The 19,914-nt window shown below is 39.0% G+C and overlaps 1 protein-coding gene across 3 annotated transcripts in view; it reads left to right on the top strand.

Moving 5' to 3' along the window:
- Positions 1-9,245: 9,245 nt before the first annotated feature.
- Positions 9,246-19,914, top strand: part of itga4 (integrin alpha 4) — a 38,965-nt gene continuing 28,296 nt past the window's right edge. Inside the window, exons 1-7 of one of the 3 annotated variants that reach the window (XM_041806901.1) lie at positions 9,246-9,654; positions 11,921-12,107; positions 12,846-12,964; positions 14,919-15,019; positions 17,797-17,929; positions 19,136-19,203; positions 19,539-19,671. In XM_041806901.1, the coding sequence (XP_041662835.1) occupies position 9,654; positions 11,921-12,107; positions 12,846-12,964; positions 14,919-15,019; positions 17,797-17,929; positions 19,136-19,203; positions 19,539-19,671 (742 nt within the window). In that variant the 5' untranslated portion in view covers positions 9,246-9,653. Of the gene's footprint in view, positions 9,655-11,289; positions 12,108-12,845; positions 12,965-14,918; positions 15,020-17,796; positions 17,930-19,135; positions 19,204-19,538; positions 19,672-19,914 lie in introns of those variants that run through there. The other 2 variants (XM_041806903.1, XM_041806902.1) reach the window with 2 other exon arrangements.

The raw sequence follows: 19,914 nt of genomic DNA, 5'->3' as shown, positions 1-19,914 counted from the left end.
AAGAAATAATGGTTCAGTGGTTCAAATCTATACCACCAAGATATACTTGAGATGTTTTTGCTCTTACTCCCCATTGGTTTGGTTAGTTAAGCAACTGGCTAAGTCCAACTCCGGGGGAGAAAATGAACCATGGTTCAAATTCCCTACTGCCAAGATATTCTAAAGCTTCAGTAGGAGTGTGATTCATCAACACTATCCATAACCTAACACACCAGATTGGTTTGTTTCACACATCTATCTGGGAAACCTTCAATAAGAAACGTTTGAGAAATGGCAGGGGCTTTGAAAAAACTCAGAGTGTGATTGGATGAACGTTCTGTCTGTCAGATCTCTACGGGCCAATCAGAGCAACAAAACATGTGACGTAGCAGCTATTGAGCTGTAAGCGCGCAGCTACAGAGGAATAACGCAAAACATGGCAACTCTAGACATGTAAGTACTCGACTTATGTCATTTTTTGTTGTAAGAAAACAACTTACTGCTGTTCTCTGTTCTTCTTTTAACAAAGAAATGTTGTCAAGTTCCAATAAAATTGATGCTTTAGCAGCATCCACGCTAAGCTAATATCCCATAATTGCACCGGCCTCTTGCTGCTGCTGCTTGTATACATCACGACTCTGCCGTGCCTGAAAGTACTGCCCCTTGTTGCTGATTGGTCCTATCACTTTCTAACCGGGCCCCAAAGGTTCAGATGGGAGCTTAACAAGATGGATTTGCCAGTGAAAAACAAGGAAATGGGCGTATCCAGCTGCTTTGCATGGTTACACTATCCATGGATAGGGAACAATTAAAACAGCTGCTTGTGGTGCTGCCACTATGTAGTTTACACCCTGGGACAAGATAAATGCACATGCCTGCTACATCTTATGTTTTGTTGCTCTTATTGTCTTGTAATGAATATGACAGAGAGAATGTTTGTGAACTCACCTTTTTGAGATCCCATGCAATGGGTATGTGAAACAGTCTATCTGGCTTGTCAGGCTGGTAACAAGTTAATTAGGGCCTGACCACCAACCTAGAGTCGGGGAGGACCCTATTATATTACGTTTGTTGAAAATTTTCCAGCAATTCGAGGCCTGTTTTGGGGGGTTAATATATGTGGAAAGTCCAATCTTTTCTCAAAAGTTGTCACCCTGTGGAAATAGCCATCTGATGGTGAATCAATGCAAGTCCATCATAAATGCCCCCCCCCCCAAATATGAGATAGGGCCCTGGGTAAGACCTATGTGCATGAAAATCGGTACAATTATGTATCATGAAAAGACGAAAAGAAAATGTGCCTGCGTGCGAGATACATTCAGTGCTGCTTACAACCCTAGTTCTGGTTGTATTCTAGAAATCTTAAGAAATTTAAACACCATCATGGGAAACTCAGCTTTTTGATCCTAAGGTAAATAAGTTAAAATCTTAAGAGGTTTCGTAAATGTATGTATTTATTACAGCAAAATTACATTAAATAACATTAATGATTGTATGTTGAGGACATACACTATATGGACAAAAGATAGGTTGCCTGACCATAACACACTGGGACTGTAATGACATTGTATTCAAATACATGTACTTTATATGAATGGAGCTGGTCCTCCTTGTGGCTGCAACAGCCTCTTCTGTTCTTGGAAGGTCTGACTCAAAATCTCCATTCTAGTTCACCCCAAAGGTACTAAGTGGGGTTGAGGTCAGGGCTCTGTGGGGGTCAGTCAAGTCCATCCACACCAAACTTATCAAACCATGTCTTTCCTTTTTGCACGGGTACAGTCATGTTGGAATAGAAAAGGGCTTTCCCCGAAGCATTAAGATTGCCCTTCACTGGAGATAAGGGGTCTAGCCCAAACGCTGAAAAACAGCCCCATACCCTCCCTCCAACAAATGTCACAGTTGACACAATGCAGACAGGCAGGTATCTTTCTCGCCAAACCCAGACTCACCCATCTGTTTGATTTGTTACTCTACAGAACACGTTTCCACTGCTCCACAGTCCAGTATCAGTGTACTTACCATTATCCCCTCTCCACCACGCATGGTCTTGGTGATGTGAGGCTTGCATGCAGCTGCTCAGAAACCCTCAGTTTTTTTTTTGCTTACAATAATACCAGCGGAACTTCAGAACTCTTCAGCAACTGAATCAGCCATGTTGACAACTTTACACACTGGTTACACGACAAAACTTTTGGAGTCTTTACAGATTTTGAAAAGAGTAGGCGTCCACATGAACAGACTGGTTTTAGAAGATTTTTGTACGAAGACCGAAAGACTGGGGATCACACACTCATCGGTGCCTGATGAAGGATCACAGACTGCATGATTTTTCAAACCAACTAAAGCACACTGAACACTTCAAACTCTTGCTCAAGGGCGACAGTTTAAAGGGTGAACAAACATACCAGTTGGTGTCGGTAATGCGTCAATTTCTTGTTTTCCAACTGCTAATGTTTGCCATCGTTGTTTTTGTATTCCCGCTACTTCCTGTCATCTTCTTGCACTATTTTGTGTGTTCCACTCTCTCTTTTTCAGTGGCTGTCAGCAACACGTGTTTGCAGTTGGGTCTGTAGCCAGCTCACATAAATCGATTGAGTCCAGATTCAGCTCAGAAAATTCAAACATGATTGGATGGCTGTGACTGAGGTCAGGTTGGGTTTGTTGCCCTTACACTAACAGATTTTTGCGCAAACTAGCTCTGCTGACTGTCACCAGCAAGCGCAGACTGGTGCAGACTTTGCCCAGCTTTGGGTAAAATCTGGCAAAAAAAATCTGGTACTGTGTCCCCAGCTTTAGCTGTCATTGACCCCCCTCTGTAATTTATGTGGTCTTCCGCTTTGTGGCTGAGTTGCTGTTGCTCCTAAACCTTTCCACTTTCAAATAATGACACTTACAGTTGACTGTGGAATATCCAGCAGGGATGAAATTTCAAAAACCTTCTTATTGCAAAGGTGGCAGCTATCACAGTACCCACAGCACGACCCATTTCGTATCACACATGTTTGCAAATGTAGACTGCATGGGTAGGTGCTTGATTTTATACACTTGTGGCAACTGGTCTGATTGGAACACCTGAATTCAATAATTAACAGGCGCAGTTAAATGTGTGTCTTAGGGCTTCTGTATATCAAAAACTTTCTGCCACTTATTCAACAGGAAACCCACTGAAAACAGTTGGTTAATCCATGTTTTGGCCCAATCCACCAGTGGAGAACCACTGCTAACATGGATGCAGCTATATTGGTAGTTTTATCAGGGCTGGGGAATGTTTTGGTATTTAACAAAGTCTTAAGGAAAGCATTGAAAGTTTTTCTTGGTGTAAAAGATGTTGCTTGTCTCCAATCTGGCTTTAACAAAACAGTATTCGGTTCTTCTTGTAGACCACTCCTAATTGCAAATTCCAGATACGTGTTTTTGTCACGTGAAATGTAGGTTGGGTTTGGCTACTGATCTTGCTGAAAATCCAGTCTCCATTTCCTTTTTTTTGTGGCTAACTGTACTGTGTTTAAATATAGATACAGATCAGTAGTGTTGTTCACATTTTCCTATCATTTCTTTTCTGATATCAGACTAAGTATGAAGTAAGTAGTTTCCAAGTAGCTGTCAACACATCAAGACTGGTTAATGGTGACAGATAATTTTATAAAAGGGAAATTTGAAGGTGACAGAAAGTCCAACTTGAAAGTCCCCACCCTCACTGGGCACCTTATGTCATCATTTAAAGAAAACTTTGTTTTCACCATTTAACTGAAACAACAAGCTGAGCATTACTTAGTAACTATCCTCTTGCTCTGACTCTGTTTAAAAGTTGGAGAACACAACTTTTTAATTTAAGATTAATTAATTTAATCTTTTTGTTTTCATGTGGATGTACAGAGGTGACTGAAGAAAGGAGTGAGGGAAATGAAAGAGAACAGGGGAAGTGCCAGAGCTGTGAGCTGTTTTCTCAAACACAATATCAGTGCGACTACTCTTCCATGATTTGAATGAGAGACTTGCTTGTTTTGTTGTTTTACTCTTATAGGCCTTTTTCTGGCTGCAGTTTCATTTCAGGCCTTGAGAGTAAAAAGATCATGCCTCTGATCCCTTGCAGAGGTTTATCTGCTTCACATCTTCTGTCCTGCCGTTCATCTACTATCAGCCGTGACCTCTGTCCTCCTAATAGCTGGTGGAGCAGAAGTTCATAGTGACCTCAGTTTGACTGTCACACAGCTAAACGCTGTCAGTGCTAGCAGGAGCATTTAAGGTTTGATGAGCAGGATGGCAGTAACCTCATCTCTGGGATCAAATCCAAACATTAACACTTACCATCATGTAAACTACAACAAGTCAGAGGAAAAAAACGGGCCAATTTGTTCTTCTGAGTGGTGGAAGAAGTGTTCAGATAAATGCTTGACTTAACTATAAATCTCATGAGATTATCATGTTTCTCAGACAAAAAGCAGAATTATACTTTTGTTGTTAGCTGAGGTGGTGGAAATTTAAATTGGGAAATTCCCTTTTTCAGACATTCTTGAGTCTCATTTTTACGTGTTTTGTTTAAGAAGGAACTTCTGCTGTTTCAACTGCAGCCATCCAACTGTAAAAGCACGATGCAGCTTTGCTTTCACAGTTGTTTGTAATTTTTTGGTAGCACTGGTGCTAACATCATGGTGAACAGTTACCTAATTTTGGAGCTGAAAAGTGTGCCAAACTATTATTGGGTTCTAATCTTGAAATTGTTCATTCATGCTACTTTTTATTTCACCACCTTTACCATCCATTTTTGCAATTTTAACCCATTTTTGAACAGCTTTTCGCCACTTTTTCTGCCTTTTTTTTAACCACTTTGCAACCCCATTTCACAATTTTTCGTGCTTGTTTTTGCCCCTCTTAACCCAGCCACCATCCACCGTTTTGCCCTTGTCAACCCATTTTTGCAATATTAGATCCATTTCCCCTCTTTTAATCCATTTTACCACTGCCCATTTTTACCACTTTTACTTTTTCACCATTTTTGTGCCTGTTTTTGCCCTTCTTAACCCATTTTTGCCATTTTTACCAAGTTGCACTTCTTAACCAAATTTTACCACTTTTTAATCAATTTCACCACTTTTTTTCCTTTGTTTTCCAGATTTAACCCATTTATGCCATTTTTATGCCTTTCCACCACTTTTCGGTAAATTTTTAGCCACTTTAAACTGCTTTTTACCATTTGTACAGCACATTTTTGCCCCCTTTCATCCTTTTTACCACTTGTAACCCCTTTCCACCACTTTTCTGCCCATTTTTTTGTCCATTGTTGCCACTTCCCATTATTGCCACTTATATTGCCACTTTTTGCCCTTATGTCACAATTATTCAATATTTTTCCCTTAAAGTTGTCTCAGTTTCTTACTGGCATCACAAAATTTGTGCATTTCATGGTTTAGCTATGAAGTCTGACTTTACTTTCCAAATTTTAAATACCTATCCACATTGTTAAGATTACCAAAAAGTTTCTGTTTCAAGAAAAGGGGTTCACATTTTGAAGAAGGCTATATACTACAGCACAGAAAAATAAAATAATTCTTTGTTGTAAGAGTGGTTATTATTCCGGTTAAAAACCAAACAAAACATGGTTATCACAGCCTAACTTTACAATGGCCCATGATTTTCTTGACCTCCATGGGCCCCCAATTTGGCTGTAGGCCCCATAACCTCTCCACTTCATCTCCCCTTATTAGTGGCTTGGTCAACGATTATTTATTTGCTTTTCATGCTTTAGTGTAATCATGCTTGGAAGTCACTGGCTACAGTCTTATCCTCTGGACTGACACGGATGGACCTGCTGGTCCATAGAAATGGATTCTGTTTGACCAAAGAAGAGCTTTCCGAGGGTTTAGGCTCACAGTTTGCTCCATCTGTGTTGTACATAGCCCTAAGATGCCCCAGAAATCTCCTGAATGATTGCTGTGGTGGCAAAACCCACCCTGCATTACTATTTTTTGCCTAAGTAGTTAAAATTTGTTAAACTGTTTCACCATATCATTTAAAATACTATTAAAATCCATTAAGATAGCTAACAGCCAATTAAAAACTAGATTAAGATCAATTAAATAATGGTATTTGGTTATGGCTCTTTCATCTGGAAAAGATGACAATCACTGCAACATGACAACTTTTTAAATAAATCTACATCTTATTCAGTAAAATCTTTTTTCTTGAACTTTATAACTGATTATTCCTTATTAGTAACTTATGGCACCTTCTCAGCTGGCCTCACATTCATCAAGATCTTTATGAGTATTTAGGATCCAAATTTCTGATATTTTTCAACCTATCAGATTTATCCGATGAAAACAGTTCAGTTTTGGACCTCAGAAGGTACAAACCAATGAGACAGGAAAAATCGACCCTCTTTTAAAAATGCCTGCTGTTAAGTTTTTGCCAGGCACACATTAACATCCCATACATACAATTGCAAAAGAACAGTTTCAGCCTAGATTGACTAAAACTGAGTAAAAACCCACTTGAGATGATTTAAACTCTGCCTCTGTCTGTTTGTTTAGTCTGTGGACTTGGTATCAGAGATATAATGAACCCTCAGGTGTTCTAATATCAAACAATAAGAGACTCAGAGGAGGAAACGCCGCTCTGCTTCATGTCACGCTTTTTTCCCTGTAATATAAAGAGTCTGGATGTGTGGGAGGGTGGGAACAGTAGCTGGTCAGATTCCAACATAATAACTGCAGGGTCATTAACAGGAAATACCAACAAACACACTGCGAATGTGTGCGTTAGTGTGTAGCGCTGAGTTCCTCTTCGACATTCACCCTAAATAGTCTGTCGGCTCCACAAGTGTCTTTCTGTCTAGCACTATTTATATCAGAATGATAGTAGATCTGGTATGTTTATAGTGATGGATGTTCGTTATAAATGGAGACTTTTCAAGCAGAGAAACGTTGGTATATTTCTTTATTATTCTTTGATTATATGCACAGATAACTATGTGAAAAGATTTATGGGGACTCTTAAAAATGCTCTCACTCTTTTCTCCTTGTCCTGGTTTATTTACTGATGCCATGTTGAAGGTCTGGAATGAATCAGAGTCCTTTAGTGACTCTTTCAGGACAAATTTAAGACTTCAGCTAAAGACTCTTAACAACAGCTAGTCATCAGTTCAAAATCCTTATAAAGTCATTGTTTACTGGGTCTAGCAACACTGGATTAAAACAGTATGAATCATACAAAGAAGTCTTCTGTGGGAGTTTATTTGAGGTGAATATTCACACAGACAAGCTGGATGGATCAGTCAACAAGCAGGAACACAAAAATCTGGTATTTACCCTCTTGGCTTTTTTACCCTTTAATCGATTTTTTAACGAGTCATGATAAATATAATGTGGCTTTTCTGACCCAAAAAAAAAAAATACAAGAAACATCTTTAATGTCAAGGCGAAATCAGATTTCTGCAAAGTAATGTCAGTTAAATAAAAATATGTAAGATGAAATAAGTGATTGACCTAATTCAACAGAGGTCCAGCCAATTGATGCTAGTGCCCTTATAATTAGTGAAATGGGGATCACCTTAGAGCAGTGAAAGTGTCTCAAGTGATTGTAGTAGAAAAACATCTGTGTCTGGAAGGTCCAGTCACTGGTTAATCAGTATTCCTGGCTACCATTACACTGTGAAGACAAAATAACACTCAAAGCAACTCAGAGAAAATGTTATTGAAAAGTCTAAGTCAGGGGATGGAGACAAAAAAAAATCCAAGACACTGAACATCAGCAGGACTTCAGTTCAATCCATTATAAAAGATGGAAGGAATGTGGCACATGTGTAAATCTGCCTGGATCAGGCCGTCCTCACAAACCGAGTGACCGTGCAAGAAGCAGACTAGTGACAGAGGCCACTGAGGGAGTTACAAGCTTCACCAGCTGAGATGGGAGAAACTCTGCATATAACAACTGTTGCCAGGGTTCGTCAGGAGTCAAAACTATATTGGAGAGCGGCAAAGAGAAAGCCACTGTCGAAGAAAACTGGATTAGCCAAAAGGCATGTGGGAGACTGCATGTTCAAGTGGGAGAAAGTTCTTTGGTCTGATGAGACCAAAATGGTGCTTTGTGGTGCACCATCCCCACTGTGAAGCACAGGGGTGGCAGCATCATGCTGTGAGGATGGTTCTTGGCAGCTAGTCCAAGGCTTGTAAAAGCAGAGGATAAAATGAATACAGCATGGCAAAATACAAGAAAACCCACAGATTTGGATGTTCAAGTTATAAGTTGTGCCAATTTTTTAGCCAATATTTGCAACCTTTTGCAATTTTTAATTTATTCTGTGCACTTTTTACCCAGTTTGCCTCTTTTTAACCATTATTGCCACATTTTAGCCCATTTCCATCACTTTTTTTTCCCACCCAAGTCACTATAAACCCATTTTGCCATTTTAAACCCCCTTTAACCAGTTTTTCTTAAATTTTTACCACTTTTGACCCCTTTTTGCCTCTGTGAACCCATTTTTGCCACTTTCTTCCTATTTTTTGCTTCTCTTAACCCTATTCTCCATTTTTAACCAGTTTTTGCCAAGTCAAACCAATTTCTGCCTCTTTAAATTTTCTTTGCCCCTTTTAATCATGTTACCACCCTTTCTGCTCCTTTTTTAAGCCATTTGGCCTTTTTTCCACCACTTTTTCTGCCATTTTTGCCTTCGTTACCCCATTTTTGCCACTTTTAGCCCATTTTTATTCTTTTTTTTAAGGGAATGGCATTTTGAATTTAAAGGCTATACTAAAATAAATAGATAAATAAACAAAAAATAAAAAAATAAATAATTTGTTACTTTGATAAGGATGGTTGTTATTTAGGTAAAAGAAATATCACCGTTATCACAGCTTAAATTTACAATGGATCATGATTTTGCTGACCTCCATGACCGTATACCCTGAAAGACTACTACTACTGGATTAAAAGTACCTAAATTCACCACATTTCAGCTTTATTCTTTTCTCACTGGGCAAGAAGAATCATCAGAGTTTGTTTTTGTTAAGTTTGGCTCGTGCTGGTTTTTGTTCATTCGTGATTTTGTTGTTTCTTAAAGTAGATGCTTGTGTATTTGTGTTTTAGCGCTCAGACACTGAAATCAGATTAAAGTCATACTGACTCCATTCACACTGTAGTGATAACTGAGGAGGAAACACCCCAGCGCTCACACAGACTCACATAGCCTCGTGCACTCCCTCGCGCGCTCAGTTTTAGGCGGGGGTAGAGAGGAAACACCGTTGCACACACACATGCAGACACGCACATGCAGTAGTTAGAGGGAGGGTCTCAGCGCGCTCGGCTCTCTGTTTCATTGACTTCTTGTCAAACTCAGATGAACTTTAGTGTAGACTGACTTTTTCCTTCATTTTCATAAATCTCAGATCATTTTTACAGTCTGTCACGGAAGTTCAAATCCTCGTGGGCTGCTTCGAGCGGACGAACAGAACCGGCTCGCGCACGAGACGGTTATCGCACTGAAGAGCAACAGGAGGTTTCATGAGCGAGTCTCACAAGGAGCGAGACGAGGGATTTAAAGGGGACGTTTGAAGCTCAGTGGCACACTTATTTTACCCTTTTTGGCACGGTTCTTATTCAACATCTGTCCGGTACCAACAGGATTTCAAACTTACCTGGGATATCTCTTTCTGACCCGTCTGCTGTCTGGTCGTTACAGTAAGTTAGCCCCAGTCAGTCAAAACGGTGACCGTTGGTCAGTCGATTAGCGGTTGGATAGAAATTTAACGGTTGACGACGTCGATTTAGCTAACCATCAACTCAGGCGCAACACTAGCAAGTTTTTGATGTTTTACATTAATTTTTTATTGATTTACTGACAGTAAGTGATACTTTTCTAAATATTCTATATTGGACAATTAAATGACACACATTTCAAAAGAAAATGAATCAAAGTGGACATTAAGTTTCAATAAAATATGAATACTTCAAATCACACTTGTTGTACATAGCTGCTACACCCTATGGTAAAACTTTATATTGATTAGGAGAACCACACTAAAAATTCCCTATTCAAAATCAGAGTTAAATTTGCATTAAAAATATTGTTAGACAGGGCAGAGTTGGTAGACTCGATCAATAGACTTGTGGAATAATAAGACTTGGCCACACTGTATTTTTGAAAAGAAAATTTAACATTTAAGCCATAAAGACTTTCAAATAAGTACTTTTTTGATTACTTTGGCCCATTCAGAAATACTAGTTTACATTCCGTTCGACTAGTTTTGCCATCTTTTTCAGAATGGGACTTACTTGTGATTAAAATCAAGGAAAATTGTAAAGTTGATCTTTTTCCAAGTTCATTACAAGGACAAATTAAAACAGCTGTTAAAGTTTGGAGATGAGATACACTCCTCCCTTACAGCAGTGATTCCCAAAGTGGAGCTTGTGGCCCCTGAAGGGGTCCTGACGCAAAGATATGGGGGGGCCTGACAAGGCTTAATAAACGCATGTGGTTTTGCACTGCTAGCTAAGCAAATTCTGTGAGAGGACTTCCAGGTAAACTGTAAGACTAACAGACAGAGGTAGATGCTCTGACTGATAGAACAAAGACAAGAAAATATGTTGAACAACATCCCACCCTCAGCTTCCTCTACAAAATAAAGGGTACCAAAGAAAGAGCCACATCCTTTTACCACATCCTACCTGCTTGAGATGGGCTCTTCAGTGTATATATCGTTACACGTTTTTGGGTTGATGTATATGGTGAGGGGTGGGGGGCTTGCAAATATTTCATCTGCCAGTAGGGGGACCTGGCAGATAAAAGTTTGGGAACCATTGCCTTACAGTGCAATGAGAACATAAATGATAGCCTACTGTTATGGCTATATTTAAATATCCAGCCTATTCAACAGCTGGTTAGCAGTGTTAATTTTGTTGACTAAAACTGTTTGTCGACAGCCTTTTTCCATGACAAAAACTAGAGTAAAACTAACAAAAATAGATCCGTGATGACTAAAAGGGACAAAAACTAAGTTTAGTTTTCACTGAAATGACTAAAACTAGACTAAAATGTAATTTAGTTTTCGTCGGACATTCAAAATCTGTGAAATTTCTCTACTGTGGGCAAATCTGTCAAAATGCAATGCAGCTGTAGCTCTTCTGCCTCTCAGCTGTAGAAAGCAGAAACCCCAGGTTTGGCAGAGTGTAGAGAACACACTATCATGATTTGGTGCCAGATTTAGGCAAGAAAATAAATGCTTAGACTAATGTAAAGACTAAAATGTGAGGACTTTTTAGACTAGACTAAAATGTTTTGAGTTTCCATCGACTAAAACTAGACTAAAACTATAAGGTTTGAAATGACTAAAATGTTACCTCAAACTAAAATGCATTTCATTTAAAGACTAAAACTAGGACTAAAATTAAAAATAGCTGCCAAAATTAACACTGCTGGTTAGCTTAGTTTAGCATGAAAGGGCAAAGTTAAAATTTTGCTGTGTCAGGACAAAATCCAACTACACACCCTTAAAGCCTTTTCACCAAATTATTTTTATCCTAGACATTACATGATACAATATCTATACAAAAATTAAAGTCAATATAATAAGTATAATGTGTTGCCTAATTGATGGCAATTACTGATCTAAGACATAACACTCAGAACTACAAATCATTGTCTTTACAGGTTGGTTTTTGTGTGAAGATTAAACGGCACTGGATAAAAAGCAGCAATGTGATAATGAATGGCTTCTTGTGTACTAGTAGCTTCTTGCAGAATCATGCTAGCTAAACTGTCTTGCAACAAGTTTTGACTCCAAACTTAGCTAAGCTAACCCTCTGCTTCATATCATAACTTTTAAAGCCAATATCTGCTGTTATTGATATCAGCCGATGTTATGATGCAACTCCAGTGGCAATGGCTTATCAGTATCTAAATTTTGTCTTTAGCTCTTTGTTAGTTGTTGTTTTTTTGTCTCTTCAGTGTCAGGCAGTTTGCCCTTCATAATGCGTCCCTTAGTGGACAGCATCGTCCTGGTCTTGGTTCTAGTTCTTCTTCATCCTGCTGCGGGATACAATCTGGATGAGGAAAACAGTCTGGAGTTCAATGGTCCCTCCTCCTCCATGTTTGGATACTCAGTTCTGCTGCATCGCTTTGGAGATCAAAAATGGTCTGGATCTATACGGTTCATTTGTTGTTAATCTCTGCTTGTCTAGAAACCTCTGATTACCCTCTATTGGGCTTTCATGGTCTAATATAGAACCTGCAATGAACTCTGTAGTGGTTTCACAGTCATCTGTTGTTGCTCTTTGATTGAATATGTCTTAATGGCTATTGTCTGTTGAGGTACTAGTGATTTAAAGTTTTTTTACTTTTACATTTAACAACAAATGCAAAGGTGTAAATCTCCCCCCTAAACCCACCGCCTGTCATTTGCCTGATATTCTAAAGTATACTGTTTGTTGTTCACACAGCACCACATTTTTCAATGGCATGGTATGATTTCCAAAATGTTGAACATCATGTTTTATTCAGAACTTGTGTAAATTTAAAAGTAATGGATGAAGTTCAGTGTCTGATATTAAATTATGCTAATTCTTGAGATCTGGATGAGCTGATTTCAGTGATGCAGAGGCGGAATCACATTTTAGCATAATGAATATTGATGCTAAGAACCATCTTTAAATGGTAAAAATAGATGACTACTGCCCTTTTAAGGCAGCAAAGAACAGTCAATTTTGTTTCACTTAACTGCAATGATACACTTCAGGACTTTGTGTGTGTGTGCATGCTAATGAGCCTAGTCTGTTCAATGATAAAGGCTCTTTGATGCTTCACACACAGATGCCATTCAGACACTGAGCAGACACAAAGACAGATCCTGTTTAAACATCTCTGTCTCTCTCAGGTTGGTTGTAGGAGCCCCAGAAGCAAACTCATCCTCCAGACCATTGGTACGATCCCCCGGAGCTCTATACCGCTGTGACATCACTGCAGAGCACCGCCGCTGTCATCACATGCATGCTGGTTTGTTTCTGTGAAATTTCTTTCTCCAGGATATTTGCAAACACATCATCTGTAAAACAATATGCTTAATTATAATGCACCTACATATAAATTACATACACCATAGATTCAGGGAACACATAAGCCTTACTTTGCAGTATATTTGAGCTTTGATTTCTAAAAACCTAAGGAAAAAATGAGGGCGTTGTGCAAGGAAATGACTTGTGCAGCTGCACTCTCCATTGAAAGCTTTCACAGATGCTGTGAAAGTCCATTAATGCTTTACAGAGACCAACAGTAACATGTCTTGTTTTAGAACACTGCATCTTTCATTTTCACCGAAATACAGATGCAGATGCTCTTACAAGAATAGTGGTCTCAACTTCTGCCCTAGTGCTGCGCAGCATCATCTGGCAGCATGCTTAAACAGCCAATCAAATATGTGACTATAACAGTAGAAAAAGTTATAGTTTCTTTATGTTCATTTAATGTCATTTATAATGATTAACAAGAGTTACTTCGGTGCCCATGAAGCCTTCATTTGCATGTCTATTGCTCTTACTGTACTTGACATACAGGTGCATCTCAATAGATTAGAATGTCATCAAAAAGTTGATTTATTTCAGTAATTCAAGTCAAAGTGAAACTCATGTTTTACATAGATTCACTACACACAGACTGATATTTTTCAAGTGTTTTTTTCTTTTTTATTTTGATGATTATGGCTTACAGCTAAGGAAAACCCCAAATTCAGTATCTCACATAATTAGAATATTGTGAAAAAGTTTAATATTGGAGACTCAGGGTGTCACACACTAATCAGCTAATTGACTCAAAAAACCTGCAAAGGTTACCTGAGCCTTAAAATGGTCTCTCAGTCTGGATCAGTAACCTACAAAACCATGGGGAAGACTGCTGACTTGGCACATGTCCAGAAGACGATCATTAACACACTGCTCACATTGCTAAAGAAGCTGGCTGTTCACAGAGTGCTGTATCCAAGCACAATAATGGAAAGGTGACTCTAAAGGTGCACAAGCAACAGGGAGAACCGCAGCTTTGAAAGGATTGTGAAATGAAGCCCATGTAAAATCTTTGGGGGGAGCTTCATAATGAGTGGACGGCAGCTGGAGTCAATGTTTCAAGAGCCACCATCCACAGATGGATCCAGAACATGGACTGTAACTGTTGCATTCCTTGTGCCAAGCCTCTCTTGAACCACAGAATCAGAGGTGTCTTACCTGGACTTAGGACACCTACCTGGACGTGGTCCAAAGTCCTGTTTTCAGATGAAAGTACATTTTGCATTTTATTTGGAAATCAAGGTCCCAGAGTCTGGAAGAAGAGATGAGAGGGACAGAATCCTTCAGTGCTTGAGGTCCAGTGTAAGCTTCCTCAGTCAGTGGTGGTTTGGGGAGCTATGTCAACTGCTGGAGTTAGTGCACTGTGTTATATCAGGTCCAGGGTCAGCGTAGCCATCTACCAGTAAGTTATAGAGCACTTCATGCTTCCCTCTGCTGACTAGCTTCATGGAGATGCTGATTTCATTTTCCAGCAGGACTTGGTACCTGCCCACACTGCCAAAAGTACCAATACCTGGTTTAAGCATCATGGTATCCCTGTGCTTGATTGGCCAGCAAACTGGCCTGACCTAAAGCCAATAGAGACACTAGAGACACTAGACCCAAAAGAGCTGAAGGCCTCTTCCATAACACCTCAGCAGCAACACAGACTGATTTCCTCCATGCCACGTCGCATTGCTGCAGTAATTCATGCAAAAGGATCACTTTTTTAATTGAATTACATAAACAAATCAACTTATTGATGATATTCTTATTTATTGAGATGCACCTGTATATATAAGAATCAACTGCATGTTAGCACCATCAGCTGTGGTTATTTTAATGTACAAAACTTTAAACAATCCTTGAAAACTCCAAAACACTGAAAAGCTGACTGTAGTGTGTGTTTTTAGATGTACAAGACTGTGGGAAGACATGTGAAGCAGAGAGTGATCATCAGTGGCTGGGAGTCAGTCTGTCCAGACAACCTGGAGACAACAAGGGACACGTCCTGGTAACACATACACTCTCTCTCTCTCTCTCTGTCACACAAACACACTCACACAAGCCCTGTGAAACCTAACATATTAGAGGGACAAATGGAGCATGGACCAGCTTTGCTTTGGGGCTGCTTTTGTTACTATCAAAATCTTTATGATGTTAATATCAGCATTGACAACATGAAAGAGTGTTTGCTAATTTGAACTAAACTTTCTGTAAAGAAGACTGAATGCAGCAACACGCACTTTATAACTCTTATGTTCTTAAGATTTGGATTGTGCTTGCAACTGAATTTGTTTCTTTACATTCTATATAATTTGCCTAATCTATCATACAAACAAAAACCCTTAAGAAAGGAAATGAAGGATACTCTCTATAGTTTGTATTGTACTGCCATTTCATATGCGATATGAAAGGAATTGAGTAGCATTGACCTATACAGGCTCTGAAAAGAGTGTATTTCATACAGTTCTGCTCCACATCTGGTGTAAAATCCTGGTGTTTATGTAGCTGGAAGTGCTTTAAAAGAGCTTGAATTTTATCGCCAACACAGTGAACATTGTAGAAAAATAAAGTCTCATGGGAAAAGTGCTAAGGGAAGCAAGCTTTGCTAATGAGCTTAACTTTCTAAGTAGAGAATAAAGTTGAGTTTCAGATGGTTCTATTAGATTCATTGTATTGTGGACAGACATTTTAATCACTATACTATGCAAAACAATGTCTTGTGTCTACATTTGCCTGCTAATCACGGTTAAAATGTGCCTTAGTCAGTAGTTTCTGAATTCCTTGCAACATAGGCTCTATACCATCTTGCATTCAGAAACTTACACACTGAAAACTTGAATATAATTTTAACAAATGTGTCTAAGAATAGTTTATTCTAATTGAAAGGTCAGTAGTCACAGTTTAAGCGTAGGAAATGTTTTTTTAAGCCACTAGAAAATGTTTTAAATCTTAACCAATTTTGAAATTTTGAGAGAAGCCACACCCAAATAATAATACATTTTTTCTAAACGCTTTACAAAGATACTCAAATACACTTTTTTATGCGTTTGGAGTGAATTCCAAAGGTAGGGGCAGCCATGTAGAAAGCTCTGTCCCCCCAGGTTGGGTGCTTGGATCTTGATAGTGGAGAAAGGAGGTTGGCGATAGAAGAACAAAGGCGGCAGTCAGGAGAGTGACAGTGAAGTAGGTCAGTGAGGTAGGGATGGGTCAGGTGATTAAGGGCTTTGTAAGTACGGAGCAGGATTTTGAATTGAATTGAATAAGGGACATGGGGCCAGTGAAGATTTTGAAGGACGAGGGTGATGTGGTCTTAAGATCAGGTATGGTTGAGGTGGCATACTGCAGTTCTGGATATATTGAAGTTTATTCAGGACTTTGGAAGATGTACTGCGGAGGATGCTATTGCAATAGTTGAGTCTTGAAGCAGTGAAAGCATGGGTTCGAGTTTCTGCTGCAGAGAAGGAGAGTAAAGGATGAAGTGGGGCTATGTTTTAAGGTGGAAGAAGGCGGTTCTGGTAAGCTGGGTAACATGTTGTTGAGAGGTTACTGTTAAAATTTCAAAATGACAGTTTTGTTTTTTAGTGTACTCTGTGCAGTGCAAGCCAGTATTGCACACTACACACTAACAGATTCATTCGCCAACAACCAGAGCCCCACCTCTCAAAACTTAAAAACCCATGGTCAAATGAGTCAAATGAGACCTTAGAGCCAACAAGCTACGCGTGGCTAGCTGTTAGCAACCTCGTACATCCATAGCAGTAGCAGTTTCAGTCTAATTTCTCTATTTGTTGATTTGATTGTGGTATGTATTACAGGGCATTTTGTACAAACACTTGTGTTTTTGCCACAAAGCAACAAGTTGGTCCCCCATTTCCAATGTCTATTTACTTGCTTAGCATTTACTCTTGTTGCCATGGCTGTGTTTGTTGTGCTTCCTTGGTCAGCTCACTTCTTCACTGGTTATCATTCTGTTCCACATGACAATCCACAGGGTGCATGCTTGGCTGTTCTTGGTGTTCTCCCAAAACAACAGGATTTCTGTTCATAAACATTTTTTATTTGAACATGTTTTTTATTTATGGTTTCAAATCGTGGGTGGCTCTAATCAACTTATGAGCAGATCAGAGAAGGAAAGATCACTCTTAACACATCTAAAATCACTGAAAACATTTAGCAAGTTAATCTTTAGAGCCATCAGATTATCAGGCCTTTGCCAACTTTGGTCTGAAGGGTAGAGTCGGCCACAAAATCAGCCCAGTTGTCTTGTAGCATGTACTCCATTTTTGGAGAATAAAATTGAATAAGCTAAAGAACCTGTAAGTCTACTAGTGATGAAACCTGTGAAGAGAGCTGAGAACATTATTGTTTTTTATGGAACTCACTGTTCCGCAACAGTGACACAGCAAATCGTAAACTATATACCCATCGAGTCCTGAATAAATAAAGCCATTATTAAGTATTTACATAACAGACCACAATGGCTGAAGACACAGAGCTTTGCATTCATAACAAGATGAAGCCAGCAATGTTAAGATTTTATCCTTTAAAAGTGGTTTAAATGATATTAAAGCCTCCCTTTGATCATCTCTGCTACACGGTGAGGGAGAGGCTGTCAACAGAATCATTTTAGGTTTAAAATAGATTCATACTTACATACACAGTTTCTCAGTAACAGCGACACAAGTCATGGGAACAACACTCTGCTGCTAACTTGTGATTGTGTTATTGTCAGTAATAAGCCCATGTCACATGTTTTTTATCTGTCCCATGCTGGTGTGTGTTTAGGCTTGTGCTCATCGCTGGAAAAACGTCTACCACTCAAAGAAAGACGGTCAGAACAACAAGCTGCCTAATGGAGTCTGTTATCACTATGGTGACAACTTGAAACGTGCCCAGCCTATGATCCCCTGCTACAGAGGTACACTCACACAAACACACAGTGGGTCATTTTTATTGTTTTGGGACTCTTTCTAAACTCAAATTGATTATTAACAACTTGATTTCACTTGATAGAACTTGTGAAATACCTTTGTGTTCAGTTATGTTGAATAACACAATCCTTCTTCAGCTCTTTTAACACATGCAACCCTGAAATTCTCTGGAAAACCTTAGGCAACCTACAAAAAAAAAATCTGATTAACTGTTTAAATGCTAATAAAAGCCTGATACAGGAGCTTTTGGTGTGCGGACCTTCTCTCCTAGTCTTCTATGTTGCTTTTGGATCCTGCACCCTATCCACTGATGTGCGTGTTCTACCTCTGATTATTAAAAAATGACTCTGGCAATCATGCTGTGGGACTAACGATATGCTAAAGGGGCTTGTGTAGCCTCTTAGTTTAGTACAAGACTCCTCTAGACTCTTGTCTCCTTTCTACACTAGAAGGTCTGCAGAAATGTGTGATATTTATTGGTTGAATTGTGGATAAGAAATCACTTTCTTTTTAACTGTAGGGATTGAATTCAATGTATGTAGAAATTTTCTGATGATAATTGCAGACTAGAGGTCCATTTAGAGCTGTAAAGTACTAACTTCCCTCCGTCCCCATTCATTCCTAGCGGCTGTCCACCACTTCCTGACTTTCCAGCAGACATTCAAGATTATGTGATTGCAAACAAACTGTAACATAATTATAAACTTCACTATGATTCATGTAAAAATCAAATGATACTTAAACCTCTTTGTACATGTGCACTTCAGCCTGTTTCTTTACCATGTTCAATATCGTCTTATTCTTTTCTTCTTCTTCTTCTTCTTCTTCAGGTAAAGTCACAAAATCAAAAGAAAATCTTTAAGGCACGCTGCTTTTAACAACCATGATGCCTTTGTTGTTGTGGCATTTTCATTCAGGCCTTTGCCTTTAAACAGTTACCTTGTTTTTTTATTTTTTAGATTTAAATAATTTGTAATAATGCATTTTAAAATAAAAAAAACCCTTTACGCTGTTTTTTTCAGACATTTTTAAACTTTCGGATTGTGTCAGGGCCTAACCTTTGCCCTGTGTAGGTCCATGTGTGAAAGCAGCAGCTGTTTTTGCTGTGAAGGGACGAAAAAATAGGTATCATCTTCTTATTTGTTTGTCCACCTTCACCCTTCAACATGTTTATTTATCTCTATCTCTTTCAGACCACCAGAGGAAGTTTGGTGAGGATTATGGGTCATGTCAGGCCGGCATTTCCAATTTCATGACGGAGGTCAGTAACACACAACAACTCAACAAGCTTCTTTAGATTCCTCTTTTACCAGGAGAGTGAATGTGATCCATCACTGCTGTCTTACATAATGTGAGAACTACGAAAAACCTAAACATATGTGAGACATCTGGTCTCTCTATCTTCCTCTTAACTTCATTGAAATCTTGAAATTCATTCCTCTACATTGGAAAAGAGAACAGAGTTACTGCCAGCTTCCTGTTTTGAGAAAACTCACAAATCCCACTTGAAAGCAAAAAAAAAAGAAACTGAAATAATTATTTTTGTGATCTTTAGAGATACAAACATATATGATAGATTGTCCATTTCTCTCACAGGATCTGATCATCATGGGGGCACCAGGGACATCTTATTGGATGGGTTCAGTTCTGGTCTTTAACACAACCAGTCGAGGGATGTCAGTCTTCCTGGATGATGAAAGCGGAGCTGTCAATTTTGGAAGCTATCTGGGTAATTAGTGATTTTTGATGCCATACTTCAACTAATTACTGCTACTAAAACCATTATAGACTGTATTTTTCCATGCAGCCTGGCCATTCCATTGAGGCCATACAGCACCTTTATCCTAAAGTAGATTCAAACTATGACATCAGCCAGTTCTAACTAATGTAAGCAGAGCACAGACATCACAGTGGTATTTGTTATAAACACTGTACAAATCCTTTTCTCCTACTTGCACTTCATACTTTTTGG

The sequence above is a fragment of the Cheilinus undulatus genome, linkage group 15, assembly GCF_018320785.1.
Source record: "Cheilinus undulatus linkage group 15, ASM1832078v1, whole genome shotgun sequence".
NCBI classification, from domain to species: domain Eukaryota; kingdom Metazoa; phylum Chordata; class Actinopteri; order Labriformes; family Labridae; genus Cheilinus; species Cheilinus undulatus.
The sequence above is the reverse complement of the archived record's forward strand: the minus strand, read 5'-3'. Positions and strand labels throughout refer to the sequence as shown.